General features: G+C 43.4%; 1 protein-coding gene across 4 annotated transcripts; it reads left to right on the top strand.

Moving 5' to 3' along the window:
• The first annotated feature begins 270 nt into the window (after positions 1-270).
• Positions 271-14,999, top strand: LOC115307211 (E3 ubiquitin-protein ligase RBBP6-like). Of its 4 annotated transcripts, XM_029958279.1 has the most exons (5): positions 271-460; positions 6,157-6,256; positions 8,175-8,213; positions 8,853-8,889; positions 13,524-14,999. In XM_029958279.1, the coding sequence occupies exons 1-5, from the start codon at positions 295-297 to the stop codon at positions 13,629-13,631; spliced, it is 450 nt and encodes a 149-aa protein (XP_029814139.1). In that variant the 5' UTR covers positions 271-294; the 3' UTR covers positions 13,632-14,999. The 4 variants fall into 4 exon arrangements, with proteins under 4 accessions (XP_029814139.1, XP_029814156.1, XP_029814182.1 ...); XM_029958296.1 differs by lacking the exon at positions 8,175-8,213; XM_029958322.1 differs by lacking the exon at positions 8,175-8,213 and having other exon boundaries at positions 8,853-14,999.
• Positions 15,000-15,748: the final 749 nt, after the last annotated feature.

Below are 15,748 nucleotides of genomic sequence, written 5' to 3' on the forward strand. Positions count from 1 at the left end.
GGCCGAGCGGGGCGAGCGCAGCCGGAGCGGCAGCAGAAGCGGCAGCAAGGGCCGGGCGGGAGGCCAGACCTCGCGTGAGGGCGCAAGGCCTGGTCGTTCGGGGCGGGGGCCGCGGGCTCGCCGCGAAGGAGGCCTGAGGGGCCCGCAGGCCCAGCGCCGAGGCGCGCCCGGCCATGGCCGCCAGCGCGCGGGCCTCTGAGCGCCGCCCGCCGCCGCAGCGGTCGCCGCGCGGCACCCCGCGGGCCCTGCCCGAACCCGACGCGGCCCCGCAGCGGGCGCCGCCCGCGCCCCGCCATGTCGTGCGTCCACTACAAGTTCTCCTCCAAGCTCAACTATGACACGGTCACCTTCGACGGGCTCCACATCTCCCTGAGCGACCTCAAGCGCCAGATCATGGGCCGAGAGAAGCTGAAGGCGGCCGACTGCGACCTGCAGATCACCAACGCGCAGACCAAAGAAGGTGCGTGGGGCCGCGGGAGCCGCGCTGCGGGGATGGGGCGGGCTCGGAGCTGTGCCTTTGTAGCTGCTGCTCTCACGGCACCGTCGGAGCTCTGCTGCACGCGGAGCGCGGTGAGGGCCTCGGGCACCTCAGCGCTACAAAACCTTGATTGCCTGGAGTTCTAGGTAAAAGGATAAGGAAATGCGGGAGGATGTCTTATCGTAACAAACCTGTCAGATTTCAGAGAAATCTGAAGGTGATGGGAGTAGAACACATGGCTAATTTGAAGGAAAAATAAACCAAAAAAAATGAGTTTGGTGACTGAATTTTGTCTTCACCTTTTGCCCCCCTTCATTGGTAGCCAGGTTTGTGCCCGTTGCGGGAATTGCTCAGAAGCAACAATTTGCATCGAGTGTATCAGTGACTGTATCAATTTCTGCAACCCTTTAAAGCCTCTTGCTCGTGAGTGTTCTCTGTATTGGAATTACTTTTGGGAATTCCTGGTTAATGTAACTTTTCCACACAAAAGACACCATCATTGGGATGCTGTTGAACATCGTTTCATCATTCATGTCCACCTTTTTTTTCTTTATCTTCCTGGCACTGCGTGTTTGCCGGATCAGGGCAGCCCTGAAGTTTTATGGCAGAACATTTATGATGTATATATGTACGAAATATTCTTCGTGAAGTCATAAATTCGTTTAAATCTAATAGTGCTTGGTTCTGCGAGGTGATTATGGGCTTGTGTTACTATGGTGCTTCAGTTCGGTAATCTGCCATCTTGCTAAGTTTAAATGTGACTAAAGACTAAGGCATGTGACTTTTCAGAAATAAAAAGAATTGTATTTTCATCCCTTAAACGTTAAAACTGTTTATTTTTTTCCCCTGTGGTTCTTTGTCACAACAGTCTTTTCTTTAAAATGTGTACTAGTGTTTTTTTCTCTGCCTGTTTCACATATTAAAACTTAATCAGAATGCTGTGTGACTTCGGCCCTGGCCTTTAAAGGGGTCAGACTTAAAGCTTCTGTTTCTCTACAAATATTTAAGTTATTTTCAGGAGGGTGTGGAGAGTCTTCACAGTGCTGGAAGTGTTGGGGAAGTTGTTGGGTTGCGTGAGGAACACAGAGACAGAGACACAGTTCAGAAGTCTTGAATCTTTCGAGTAGTATTGAATAAAATTTTCAAAAGCTTTTGAAAAATAAGTTTGATTTGCTTTAAGGGCTGTGCTGCAGGAGAGTCCCTGAGCTGTCCTCGGTTGCTGAGGCACTCGGGCCTCCCAGCTGCAGGAGCTGCCTGATGTCATCCTGGGCCGGTGGGGGCTGTGGGAAGGAGCTGTGATGGAGCCCAGTTATGGACACCAGGACAGAAAACGCTTTGAAATAGGCCAAACACGTGGGGCTTGTTGTAGCAGGTGAACAGAAAGCAAAGTTTTTAGAAGAAAAAATGATGCTCATAAATGTCACCTCATGAAGTGTTACTGCAGCATCCAACATACCAGATTTACCAGGGTGTTACTTTGTTTTCATACATAACCAGAGTCCAGGGAAGGAAGAGTGTTTGCCTTACTAGAAGCTGTTAAATGTGGTGTTGCCTCAAGGTGAAGTTAAAAAAGGATTATGCTGAGTCCTTTGGGCAGATTGTGTTGTTCAAAATGAATATAAAATTATAAATATATATAAAATACGTAATTTAAAATTCTATAGTAGTGACACAGATGCTTATTGAAGCTTTCCTAAGGGTGTTTTCCATGTGAACAGGCAAAAATCCCCCTGTGGTTTGCAGAGCAAAGCTAGAGAGTGCATTTCAAAAGTATATGTCTGCCAAATCTTTGGTTTATAAATGTGAATTTCTGTTTTTATTAATCAGATATAGATGCTTAAGCTCACCTGCAAAAATTAAAGTAAAAACTTGATCAGGATATTCTGCCTAAGTGGGATGTTTGGAATTCTTACATGTGGACATGAGTGTTGGTGTTTTATAACCTTGTCTGTGCAAGAGTCCTGAGTAAACATTGGAATGGTCTTGGGAAGAACAAAGTGCCCCATGAGTGGAGATGTGCTGTGCGGTCACATTGTTCCCAGGTCCAGGAAGCTTTTACAGTTCAGGAGCTGTTACTTTTCCTAATGGAAAGCTAGTAATAGAAGCAGTGCTAATATAAGCTGAAAGTAAACAGGATTTTAAATATCAGTGGGGAAAAAAGGATGTGATGGACTCTGTGAAATTCTGGGAATGCAAACTGGGTGGGTGGGACCTGTTCCATAAAGGAGGGATCCTCTTCCGTGCCTGTTGTTGAGGCATGTTCTGTAAAGCCTGCACTCAAGAGTGATGCTTTTAAACTTGCCTCTGTTTCATTGGATCTGGATTTCCTGACCTGTCTTCGCTAACAGGTGTTCTCACAATCTGTGAAGAGCTGCAAACTCCAGAACTGAGGTTTCTCAAGTGCTCTTTCCTGCCCTGTGAAGTTCTGACTCAAAGCGCTTGGAAATTGTGCCGTTGTACTTACTGGGCAAAATACAAAGGAAATTAATTGAATAAATAAATAGAAGCTGTGCCTCTGAACTGGTGTGGGCTGAGTGTTTTGGAGGCAGAGGAGTGCTGGGGCACTGCAGCCCCACCTGACAGCACCCCAGCGAGGGGCGGGCAGTGTAATCCAATTAACGAGTGGAAGGAGGGCACATTTGATGGACTGCTCCCTTCAGAGCAGTGCAGGGGCTCCTGTGGGGCACAGTGCCCTGGGATAACAGTGCAGAGGGAGCTCCTCTGGCCTCCTGAGCCAGCTTGCTCCAGGAGTGATGATCTGCCTGTGTAGGTGAGATCAGTGATGCCTGTTCTGGGGGAAGCAGAAAATCCAGCAGGAGTGGCCCAGTCTGTTCCTCGGGATGTTTCAAGGCTGCTTTCAGAGCCAGCTACAGCGATGGCTTGTCACAGAGTGAGCAAGTGCAGGTGATTAGAACAGGGCTAACAAATCCTGTCATGAGGGAGTGGAATTTTAAGCACTAGAGGGAAAATGTGTTTTTAGGAATTCTCTGTGTTCTGGTGGGGACAGCCTGGCCTATTAGCAGGCATTCCCAACTCTTACCTACACATCCTGGCCCCAGAGCATAACAGCTGCTTTGCAAGGCTTTTCCCTGACCTTTCACACCTAGACTTGCCTTCTGAGAACTCCTGGTGAGTTCTGTACTCCAGTTGGGAAGTACTCTGGAGAGAGTGCTCAGAGCTGCTCCAGCAATGCTGTCACACAAAATGGTGGATTAAAGCAGGCCAGAAAATAATGGGGAAACTTCTGTCAGTAACTTGTTTGTAGCATACATAGAACACAAATTACTAAAACTAGTAGATTTTTGAATTATAGATTAATTTGAAAATTGGATGTTTAAATTCTGCATTAAATGTGAAGCAGCAGAAACTTCAGAACGTAGCTGAGCTCTTTGCACTTTGCAGTAAGAATGTTGTGGGCACTAATGCAGTTGTTGATGTCAGATTTCTAAGTCAATGTGAGTCAGCAGTCAGGGTAGCTGCTGTTAACTAGTCTGCATCCATTCATTCCTTGAAATACTTCTTTCCCTGGACCTCTTTCAAGCTGCTGTTTTCTTGGAGGGATAAATAGCAAGTTTTAGACTGTTACATCTCGTCTGCTCTTGCCTTTAATATCCAGATCTTTCTTTGCTTTTGCAAGCATTTTGAGTTAGTTTAGTCTTTATTTTTAATCACAGTTCAGATTGACAAAATCCAGTAGCCACTTCTTGGCCATTACTGGTGGTAGAACAAGTTTGTGCTAGAAGCGAGTGGGAGTGAATGATGTTACCTCCAGCTTTGAGCATTTCTGTTGGAGCTCTGCTTGGACAAGTGTGAGGAGCAGCTCTGTGAAGTTGGCCTCACTGCTCCCACAGCAAGGCAGTGACAGGGCTAAGCAGGTCCTGGGAGTTGAGTCTGTGCCAGGGGATGTTGTTGCCCATGGGGAACAGGCCCTGCTGGGAGATGCCAGTTTAATCTGAAAGCCTTTTTGTGGAGCTGCTGTTTCTTATCCTGTATTTCTGAAATCTCAGTCCAGTGGTTTGCGATCTGGACCAGAAAGGACACTCTGACTCTGTTCCACTGGTAGAAACAGCTGCTTTGGCTTCTAGAAGTGCAGCTGGCACCATCTCCCAGGTGTTTGTCTGGGCCTCAGCACTGTTTGAGCTCCTTCTCCATCTGAAAGTCCCAGTGCAGCCTCTTGACAGGTGGCTGTGTGAGGAGCAGAGTTCTAGGGCTTGTTCCAGGATGTGACTTGTGTTAGAGCTGCTGGTTTTGTCACTAATAGTCCCTCATCCTACAGTTTGAAATTGCTGTGCAGTCCAGAGGAATGTTGCTGTTTGGTTCCCTGGGGGGGGGGGAAGGCCAGGAATTAGTCTCAGCTAAATGATTTCTCAGTTTTCTGAAGAAAAATTCTGTTAGTTTGAAACAGAAATAAGATATTATTTCATGGTTGAAAGGAATTCTTCTTGTGGGTATGTTTGGTCTAAGGGAGGTTCCTGCCTTTAGGAAGAATCTGTTCCTGCCTCCTGAAAAATGGAGCATAAATTTTGAAATACTTGTATTTTGTGTGTGTGATCACTGAGCAAAACCACTGTGGAACTTCACTAGATACACAGCAACTTTGGGCTTCAGACCATTGTTCTGATTCGGAGTACAGAGTTAAGGGCTTGGAATATATAACATTGCAGGCACATCACAAGGAATGGCTGCTCATGGTGCTTTGCAGTATTTAGCCATATCCAGCCTGTGTCAGTTCTATATAAAAATCATTCTCGTGGAGAGGTCTTTGAGTTTTAAGCTTACTCAGAGTGTGTCTGTGAGTTGGGGTTTTGTTTAGGCCTCATGTAAAAGGTCAGGAGGCTTTTCTCCTCCTTGGACAAGCAGCACAGTGCAGGCCAAGGCTTTTCGGGGCTGTCTTCAGAAGTCATTTTGTCTGAGTCTCTTTTCCCTGCAGAAAGTGAATGGAAAGAACTCATGTCCCCTTGGTTAACTGAGACTGGATGATGAGCTTAAGGAAGGAGGTACCACTTTAGTTTGAGCCATTTCTGCCCTACTTGTGAAAGCAAATTCAGAAGCTCCCCCAGGTTTCTGTGCTCCAAACTCCAGTGGTGCCAGTTTCATTTCCATTTCTATGCCAGGCCTTGAGCAGCTGCACAGTGAGGCTGTGGATGGTTCAGCTCCAAGAAGCAGAGCTGGCAGCTCTGCTCCCTCTCCTGGGCACGGCAGCCAGGGGGGAGTCAAGTGTAGTTAACACAGGGAAGGCACTGGTGCAGTTTCCCTGCTTTAGCCAAGTGCCTGGTTTGTTCAGGACAAGCAGTCACAGACTTGAGAATCTGTTTTATGCAGGTGAGACTTGGCTGTGGTTTGTTTTTCTCCAGAGATTTCTTGATTTTTGTAGTCAAACAGAAGCAAAAGCAACTTAAGGCAGGGAAGATCAGGCTCTGCTTTAGTGTCTTTGAGACTGTTTTGCTGTTGGCATTCAAACTAACTCTAAAAAATGAGAAAGATTTTGCTGCTTGATTATCAAATCCGAAGATTCCTTGACAGGTGCTGTTGGTGTGTTGAGAGGATAAAGTGAGATGTTATATATAAAATTTTGCTTTTAGATTTGTAAGGAGTTTCTTCAAAGTGCTCCACGATTACCTATTAAATACGTTCTTACAAATTGAGTAATGTTTCTTCTGTATTGGTGTTGTTTTCAGAATACACCGATGACAGTGCCCTGATTCCCAAGAACTCCTCGGTGATTGTGAGGAGAATCCCCATTGGAGGAGTGAAAGCTACAAGCAAAACATACGTTATGTAAGTACCTCAGCATTGGCTTCCTTGGGAGGGGTCAGGGGCACGCTGGTACTGACAGCAGGGACAGAGCCCCTCACATTGGATCTTCCTTGTTAGAGCTGCTGCTGCTGTTTGTTGGCATGAGGTGGATTTTGATGTCTGTCCCAAAGGAGACTTAGATTTTGAGGTCTGCTGGGACATGGGGTTCAGACTCCAGCAATGGTAACTTTTAAGGTGGTTCTATTAAGTTTGTTTTGGGTTGATCTTTCTGAGATCCAAGAGCAGATCCTGTTTCCTCTACATGGGGAGATTCCTTATTATATGTGTTTGCTTTCTTAGTAAAGGCAGTTATGCATTCTAGTGTAAACTTAGCATTTGTTTCCATCTCAGAAGACTCTGATTCTGGGTGTTTGACTATTTCCTGCATTTGGGGGAGGTGGGGCAGGACATGGCAGGTGGTTTTGTGCCTCACATCAGGGAGGGGGTTGTATAGTAGCTGGAGAGGAAAGGCCAGGGGTTGCCTGCTGGTGACTCATGCAAACAAGAAGGTTCATTCTGAAGTGATTGCTGTTTCCTGCAGTCAGGGTCTGTTCCAGGCAAGACAGAAAGCACCATACCCTAAAGCCTACTGGCTTTTGTGCGAGTACCATGAAGGAATAGTTAGTCCTTCCCAAACTCAAATCTCAGAGGCAGTTTAGCACATTACCAAATGTGCTGGTTACCTTTCTGAGTCTGTCTGTACCCAAGCTGGGACCTGTGCTCCAGGCTTTAATTCTGTATTCCTGAGATTTACTGAGGACAGAGAATCAGGTGTATTGATTAAAATCACAGATACTCAAATGCAATCCTGACCGTAGGATTATTGCTACATTGATGTTTTCATACAGTTCAGATCTATAATAGCTATATCAGCATTGTTGGAATGGGCATGTTTTCCAGCTTCCTTAAAGCCTCTCCACCACCAGCAGGATATTATACACTGCTGGTTTTGTCATGTCCTTCTAATGTTGGTTCTCAATAAATAAAGTACCCTGAGGAGTTACCGTGTCTTGAACAAGCAGTACAACATCATCCTGGTACCCATAAAGCATTTGCAAGCAAAAAGCTCTGGACTGATGTGGCTCTGTGTGTAACCTTGGGGCCTGTTGCTGCAGGAGTTGGTGCAGTGCTTCCAGGCACTCCCTCGAGGCTGTGGACCCACAGCACTGTGCTTGTAACCATGGCCTAGCTTTGGGGGTTCATTTCAGTATGTGCTGAGAGCTGTGCTGTCAGTGCACCCTCCCCTTGGGTTGGATGGCACCTCCCCTGCTGCTGTAACCCTGCCCTAAAATGGGAGGACAGATGCTGTTGGCATCAAAGATCACATCAGTACCAGCGTGGTATAAGGAAAGAACAGCACTGCTGGGGTAGAGCTGAAAGGAAACCAGCAGGTGAGCTTTCTGTTCTTCAGCTGGAAACATGGCAGAAGCCCCTGCTGTAGAGTGGTTAATGTTTGGGGTGGGGAATGTCTGCTGGAGTGGTGGAGAGGCCTTCAGAAAGGCCTTACCCACCTTGCAGTAAATGGCTGAAGCCTCCACTCTGTGGTAATCTAAAGTATTTTGGTGTACTTCCTCACCTTCTGGAGGTACATGGTGCAACTGGGAGCCTGGGAGGGATTAGCACTGGCAGGAAGCTGAGCCTTTTCATTGGTAGGTAAATTCCCCAGCAGCCTTTGCATTGCCTCTGCTCATGGGACACTTTGGATGATGTGTGGATTGTTTGTTAACTCTCTCAGTGGTTGCATGTGTGGTTCTTGATGAGGAGCATGCAAGTACAGACCAATGATATGTGGAATCTCAGCAAGTTTTCAAATGTAATACATATTTTCTAAAATACTGTAGCATTTTCAAGATTATCTGAAAGCAAATTCTGGCAATTAAGACCTTTTTTTTTGTCACAGGACTCCTAAATCGCACAAAATCCTAGAAACTACTTTCAGGTGACATTTCTACTACTATTTTTAGTCAATATAGCATATGTAACGTGTTTAATATTTTGGCACTTGGATGGCTAAATATAGTAGATCTCTGAACACAGTGCTTGGGCTTCCACAAAGAAACACTGTTCTAGAGACTGTGCTGCTGACACTGTTGTTACCCCTTCGTCACGTGACTGTGTTTTTCACTTGAGCAGAGTTGCACTTGTAGATGATGATTGTTGTTCTGTAGAAACTGGAGCCCTGTCCCTGGTACCTGTGTGTGATACCAGGGATGTACAGGTTGTCCAAAGCTGCCTCCACATTTCAGCCATTGATTGTTTAAGAACACAGAACTCTAGTACGGACTTCATGGGTTTGATACTTAGAGAGTAGAGACACAGTATGTGAGGACTTCCTCTTGCACTGTTCTGTTCTAGATCTGTGAGTCTTGAGTAATTTGTGACAAGGTAGAAATGTGATTTTGGGGGGTTTTTTTAGTTGCACTGAATGTACCGAGAGAGAACAGTTTATGTATACCAGTAAATGTCCACGTTCACTCGAGTATTGGAGCATAATGTTGTGATGTTCAGGTTCTGGAGTCTTTGTGTTGGGTTCAAGTGCTTTGTTTTCAATTCTGATCACCTTTATTTCTTCTTCTAGAAGTCGAAGTGAGCCAGTGAGTGGGACATCAAAAGCAGTATGTAAAAACACAATCTCACACTTTTTTTCCTACACATTGCACTTAATTCTAAACAATGCAGCCTTTTATTAATTTGCCAAACATTAACTTAATATCTTTTCCAGTAAAACCTAGTGTATGTTGTAAATACATTGTATTTGATTCAGCATAGTAAAAACTGAGTAATGCCTTTACTTGCAGAGTTCTAATGTGAATATTGGTATTTTTACCTAGCAATGCATTGTATTTCATATTGAATATGCCAGAATCTCTCCTGTATGACTCTGTGTTGTACAGATAATGTATGATCGTTTCAGATCCTGTAGGCTCGAGGTTTGCACACTGAACATGGTGCCATGTTCTACATCTGTCTGTCTATAGCTAGTGATATGTATGTTTGTATAGGTTGTTGTGTGCTTTTTGTTTCTTGCAATAAAAACTGTTTGGAGTGTATTTTTTGCCATTTTCACATTGTATCACTTAGCTTTTGTTTTTAAATACCTTTTTTTTGCCTAATGGTTTTTGAAAATGTTTATCAAAAACCACTGAGAAACCATTATTGTGAAACTTGGTGCTGTTCCTTACTTTTGACTTGGGGGTTCAAACAAATACCAAACCCAGCATATCCCAGACGTTTTGAGGACAGTTCTGTGCAGCTAAATGATTCCTTCTCATGTCCTTAAATATTGGGTATTTGTTCCTGAAACTGTGTAATTGAAGTGATATTGTTTGGGCCCCTCTGAGTACAGAAATGTCTTTAATAGCCTGACGTGAATTTCGATATCGTTGCTACACAGAGTGGTATTCTAAAGTTCTGCATTTGATCTCTCCCCTTAATCTGGTGAAGCAGTTTAGTTCAACAGCAGTTTGTCTGCAAATGACAATATACAACACAAATTTTGACACCAGGTTAGAGCCTGGGGCGTTTGGGGGTGAAATCCCTGTCATTTTTCTTAACTTCTGCCTGCAGCACGTTTTTGGATCTGGGTAACTCTGAGGCTGGCTGCTGCTGTATTTCCCAAAGGTTAAGCCTTTCTTTAGTATACCACCACTTGGAATTCACATTTGGAAAAGGGCAGCATTTTCCTTCAGTTTTGCAAACACTGTTGTTGTGCTGCTAACATACAAATCCCCCACGGAAATCCAGGTGATGGGGTAGATCTTGGTGTGCCACTTGGCCGGTACTGTGTGCAACTATGCCTTTCCAATAGTTCTTAGAGTACTGTTTGGTGGGGTTTATTTTTCATCTTTATTTTAAATATAACTGCTTCTCCTTCACTAGACTGGTGTGAGGCATTACACTAACCCTGGATCATTGGATCTGATCACTCGATCAGCCGTTAGGATCACTCAATCTAGAAATTCCTGAACTCTGGGGCTGTGTTCTGGGTAGAATAAAGCCTCTGGTCCCCATGGAAACAATCAACCTCAAATTGAAAATTTTGTGCGTAGATCTAAAATCAGTAAATGTGATATCTGTAATTCTATTGCTGATTGATTGGAATTCCTTTTTAGACACAAATGCCTCTGATTGTGAGTTTGAGTTAGTTGAACTGGCCCAGTGACCCTAGTAGTTAATGTAATGCATTTATGTAAACCACGTTTATAGTATTTGATCTAATTCAGATGGGGTTTTATTTCTTGAAAACAGTTCTTTTTCTTTTTGTTTACTAGCATGTGTATAAACACAAACCACATGTTCATAAATAAAGTTAACATTCTTTTAGCCTCGTGTGTTCCCTGGCATGTCTGTATTACATTGCTCAGTAGCATCTTACCATAAGCTAATGTAGATGTGTCAAAAAAGAGAAAAGGAAAAATCCCGGAGTGGGAGGGAAGACTTAGTGTGAGTGAGAAGTAATGGCAGGAAAGGAAAGGCAAAGCAAAGCCATTCCTTGGTGTGCTCTGACTGCCCCTGGTTTGGGAGGGTGGAAGCCCTTGCATCCCTCTGTACAAACCCTCCCTCTCTCTCACTGCAAAAGCCCAGCAGCCTCAGGAACTTCTGGGGCTGGAGACACAAATAGTTTGTTCTTAAAGCTAACTCAGGTCTTGTTCTGAAGCGTGGGGGTTTGTTTGCCTTTATTTTTTTTTTTTTAATACACCTATTTCTGCATGTATTTCAGAGTGGAACCGGGGTCTCGGTGTAGTAGGGGTAAATCATTGGAAATTTTGTCAATTATTGATGGACAGTAAAGCTGCAAAATTAGAATCAGTTAAGATTTCTTTCTAAAGGATGCACAAAAGCTTATTTTTAATGTCTTCATTGTCTTATACCAGCTGTCATTGCACATGTGGAACTGTGCTGGTGTTAGCACAGCCAGAGCCAGTGTGGGGCCTTTCTGCTGAACTGTCGGTGCTGCAGTCCATGCAGGGCTCTTGGGCTCTCTGTCCCTGCAGTGCAGGAGTGCAGGGCCATGCCCATTGCTGTAGCACTGTCAGGCACAGCTGGGAGCCTTCCTGGCTGAACTGGCAGTGTAGCCAAGCTCCAGGGTTTAGGAAAGCCCTGGAATTTCAGTGGAGCACTCCAGCAGTGCCATCAGCCTTTGCCTCCCCTCTTCTGTCCCCCTGCCCACTTGGCTTCGTGTTAGTTTTTGTCAGTCTGCTGCAGGAAATGGGAGTTAATACATTGGCTCTGGAGTTCAGGGTTCGGGGTCTGCTTTTTCTGGTTGTTCTTTTTTTTTCTCTAGTTCTTCTGCAGTGTTATCTTGGGGTTGCATACAAGCTCATGGAGATGTTTCTACTTGACTGTTTTGAGGGACTACCAGGAAATGCTTCAGTAGAAATTTAAAAGGAAAAAAAATAGGCAGAAATGTAGGACCATGGAAAGATGGCCATTGGGCAAATGCATTGAAGAGTACATTAATTATTTTTTTTTATGTTTTTGGTAACTGTTCAATATCACCTCTTTTAAGAAATTAGACTGTTGCCTGCAGGCCATATAATAACTGCTTCCTAAAAAAAATTACAAGAACTAATTAATAGTTTATTAACTGTTGTGCTTCAGTTTCTGGTCAGTACTAGACTGTTTAATGCTAGAGCTTTCCTAATTTATTTTTTTTTTTTTTGCTTCTGAAAAGCCACAAAATATAGTTGTGCCTGCCCTGAGAGAACACTGCTTTGCTTTTCCACATTTAAGAGAGGGGCATATGGAGCACGAGGCTTCAAAATGCTTGTCCAGACCTCCTTTTGAGCAGGACTAGGTGCAAAGTGTTCTAGAGAGGAGAGGTGAATCTTCTGGTAAGACTTTCAGTGGAATTAAGGTCTCTTTGTCTCGATCTGGGTGATCCAAAGGCACACTTTTCAAGAGCTCTTTAGTCAGTAATACAGGAATGTGTGCTATATGTGCTTTCCTGAAAACATAGAGGAGGAACAACTAACTGGAGTGAGGAATCATCTTCTGCGTGGAGATACTTTTTCTCAGTCTGCCAAAACTGCCCCCTTGAATTCTCCCACCACATTAGGTAGTAAAGGACAAGAGCTGTTTTAAGGAAAGGTTTTAATCTCTTTACTGACCTGTTTAGTGACCTCTTGGAGAGCTGCTCAGTTCACACTGAGAAATTTTATTCTACTTTTTTCAGCAATTCAGATGTAATAAGCAGTGATTTGAGTATCTTTCTGGCACTGCTTTGCTGGTGTCAGGTTAAGTGCTGCTCGTGGCATGGTAGATTTCCATGTATATGTATTGGAGAAGATCAGAGTTGCCCTTTTTACTTGTGGGAAAACTGCCCTTCAGCACTAGTTCTCCATAAGCTCTGCAGTCTGTTCCTAGCTACTGGCCTGAAGACTCCACTCCTGAGAGCTGTTCCATAGCCAGCTGGGAGGAGAAAAATGGAGACAAAAACTCCAGGGTTGTGCTCTGAATCCATGTTTTCATCATCAAGTTTTGCACTTTCTTCTTTTGTTCATTTAGCACTGGGCTGCTATTAAAGATCAGGTTTGATCTGACTGCAAGCAATAATCTACATTCCCACACTTCCCAAACAGATTTGGGTGGCAGGGCCTGTGGTCTAATAACGTACAGGTTTTTTGAGGTTTTATAGTCTACTCTGGCATTATAAACACCGTTATGTAAATTATTTATGCAGGTTTTTTTCCAGGCAAAGTGACAGGTTACTTTTGTGGCTGCTGTTCTAGACTGGTTTATATTTGAGGTTATTTGGGTACTGACAGGAGGGGCAGAGTGTGTGTTCCAGGATTGCTGGGCCTGGCCTTCTTTCTGGCAGCTGCTGGGTTCACAAAAGCATCACTGTGTGCATTTATAATGATGAGACATTCACTGATTCATTTATAAACTACACTAATATTAAGTTACCCGAAGTGATGCTTCTTCCTCAGTTAAAATTATTTACTTTTTTTAAATCCTTTTTAGCTGAAAATTGGCAGATTCCTTTACCCTTTTGACAGGGATCCCTCTCTGAGATATTGTGACCAGCAGGGTTGGTTATTTTAATTTCTTCTCATAACTATGTAGACACTCTTAAGCCATCATAGATTTGGACTTTGTTTTGAATAAATACAAATTACACTGGGTTGGAGTTGCCTCTGGGTGACACTCAGGGGATATAGTGCAGACATTCAGACTATAGTAGAGGTTAACTGTTGTTGTGTTTTGACTGTAGAACTTGAATATGTGTTTAATTTTTTGTGAACAGATTGATGACTCTTCTGCATCTATTTCTCTGGCCCAGCTTACTAAGGTATATATATATATATTCTTGTCAAATACTTTAAAAAGTGTTTGCTTCCTAGTTTTAAATTGATACTGTGATCTATAGTTGGATAACTGTTGTAATTGGAAGAAACCCTTTAATTTTTAATAACTTAAAGTATTTATTTTAATTTTAAATTTGTGTATATTTTGATACTATCCTGTAAAGAGTAGTTCCCAGTTTGGGAAGATAGAAGGGGAGTACCTTATCAGCCTCAGCATAATGTTGCAGTATTACTCATCCTCAAGACACAAAGAAGAAGCGCTTCAGAAGCTGTTTTACCGTTTTTCATACGTTTCATTAATTTTGCGTTGGAAACTAACCCAGTTTGTACAGAAGAATTTAATTGGCTGTAAGTTCCGGACATTCCAGGGGGGTTTGACCAGCCACAAGAGAAGCGGTTCTGTACCATGGACAATTGCATGGCCATTTTTGAATTCCTAGTCATAGTTACAGACCCATTCTCTGAATGCTGCACAATTCCATAAATTCTGGGATTTATACAGTGGACAACCCGATCTAATTTGTTTGAACACAGACTGTGTAAATTGTGTAAATGTACCTCATTGTTTATAGGAATATACCAATGTGTATGTGTGGCATCTGAGCAGCTGTGACCTTTCGAAACTGTTGTAATGCCATGTTTTGCTCGGGAACTGCTTGCATTTTTGCTCACCAATGTGTAATTTGTCTGGGAAAGCACTAGTGACTGCACTGTGTGGACAGACGGGTGCTCAACCACCGGTCCCTAAAGCTACAGGCAGCAGAGCAGGCAGGGCCTGAGGCAGAGCAGCTGGTTCTTCATCCTCAGAATAAAGTTCATTTCCTGTAAAAGGAGATCTCTTCCCACTGGTAACTTTTTCCCTCTTCACTACAGAAATTAAATTGTGTACATTGGCCAAAAAAGAAAAATTTATATATATATATAGTTTGGAAGGGAGCCACCAAAAGCAATTGGTCCCCATTAGTGCTGTCCCTAAACATGTCCTCGGGTTTGTAACCTCATGTGAAGTTTTACTCTAAAATGTGCAAAGGTGTCCAAGGGGTGGGTGTACACATTTAAACTTTTGAGGAAATCTAAAATGCAGGAAGATGCCACCAAGCAACTCAGCACTGTTGCTCCCTCTAACCACTCTAGTGCAGCCCGGCTCAGCACGGAGGCAATGTGTTAACAGTTCTCTGGTGATTATTACTATGTATGAAATGCCATATTTGAATTTTGGTCTATTCCTACTAATGTTTTGTGGCTTTTGGATGTGTTTTGTAACCTGTTTGGGTTCAAACAAATTAGTCAAGTATTATCTGTAAAGCTTTCTGTAACTGTTAATGGAAATGGTTTCATAGCTGGCGATCCGGATTCTGTTACTGTGGAGAAAAACTGTGTATATGAAACAACCATTTAATAAAATGTTGAAACTAGTTGGTTGCTTTTGTGAATGAATGATACAAAACCAAACCATGAGTGCTTGAGCTGAGTGATAGGTGCTTGAAGGCCCGAGTCATTGACAGTCACTCCCTTAGACCCTGCTTGTATCTGGACTAGTGTGTAATAAAAACATTTGAACAAAGACGACTTGAAAAATCAACTGCCTTCAGTAATTTGAAGATCTAACTGTGCAGAAGGTTTATGTTACAATTTGTGTGTTAAAAGGACACAGTCAACTGGAGAAAACTGCAGGCTGTGTTTACTGTAGTTAAATCCCTTCATAGGAGGAAGCTAGTAGGGGGGAACAGTTTGGGCTGCCTGCAACTCCTGATGGAAAGAATCTTTTGCCTTGCTGAGAGACTGTAAAAGGCTTGAGTCCTTTTAATACTTCTGTGTCTGAAACTGAGTTGTGTGTCCTTTTAATGCAGCAAAATGTAAATAGTGCTACTTGCATCCATCTTAATTCCATGTCCAGTGGAGATCTTCTCCTGCCTATAGTCTGGAGCTTAAAAATCAGTTTGAAAATACTAGATATTGTAAGTTTTCTACAAATAGCGTCAGTCCTTTGAAGGAAATTGGATTGATTCTACAAGTCGTGCTGTAAGGTACAAACAGAGCCTAAGGTTTGAGTGCTCAGGAATGCTCTTTTCTAGTAGGTTCTCAGGCACATAAACATCATGTCATGGCGTAAGGACTCCCCAGAACATCTTCAGCACAAATGTTTGGTATAAGCAGCTGGTTT

This window comes from Manacus vitellinus, unplaced genomic scaffold (genome assembly GCF_001715985.3).
Source record: "Manacus vitellinus isolate BGI_N305 unplaced genomic scaffold, ASM171598v3 ctg7180002225166_pilon, whole genome shotgun sequence".
Classification (NCBI taxonomy): Eukaryota; Metazoa; Chordata; class Aves; order Passeriformes; family Pipridae; genus Manacus; species Manacus vitellinus.

Bases quoted from the DNA above. Each gene is read 5' to 3' on its own strand.
- LOC115307211 (XM_029958279.1), top strand. From the start codon at position 295: ATGTCGTGCGTCCACTACAAGTTCTCCTCCAAGCTCAACTATGACACG. The intron at 461-6,156 runs GTGCGTGGGGCC...TGTTGTTTTCAG, and splicing joins CAACGCGCAGACCAAAGAAG to AATACACCGATGACAGTGCC. The intron at 8,214-8,852 runs GTGACATTTCTA...TTCTTCTTCTAG, and splicing joins ATCCTAGAAACTACTTTCAG to AAGTCGAAGTGAGCCAGTGA.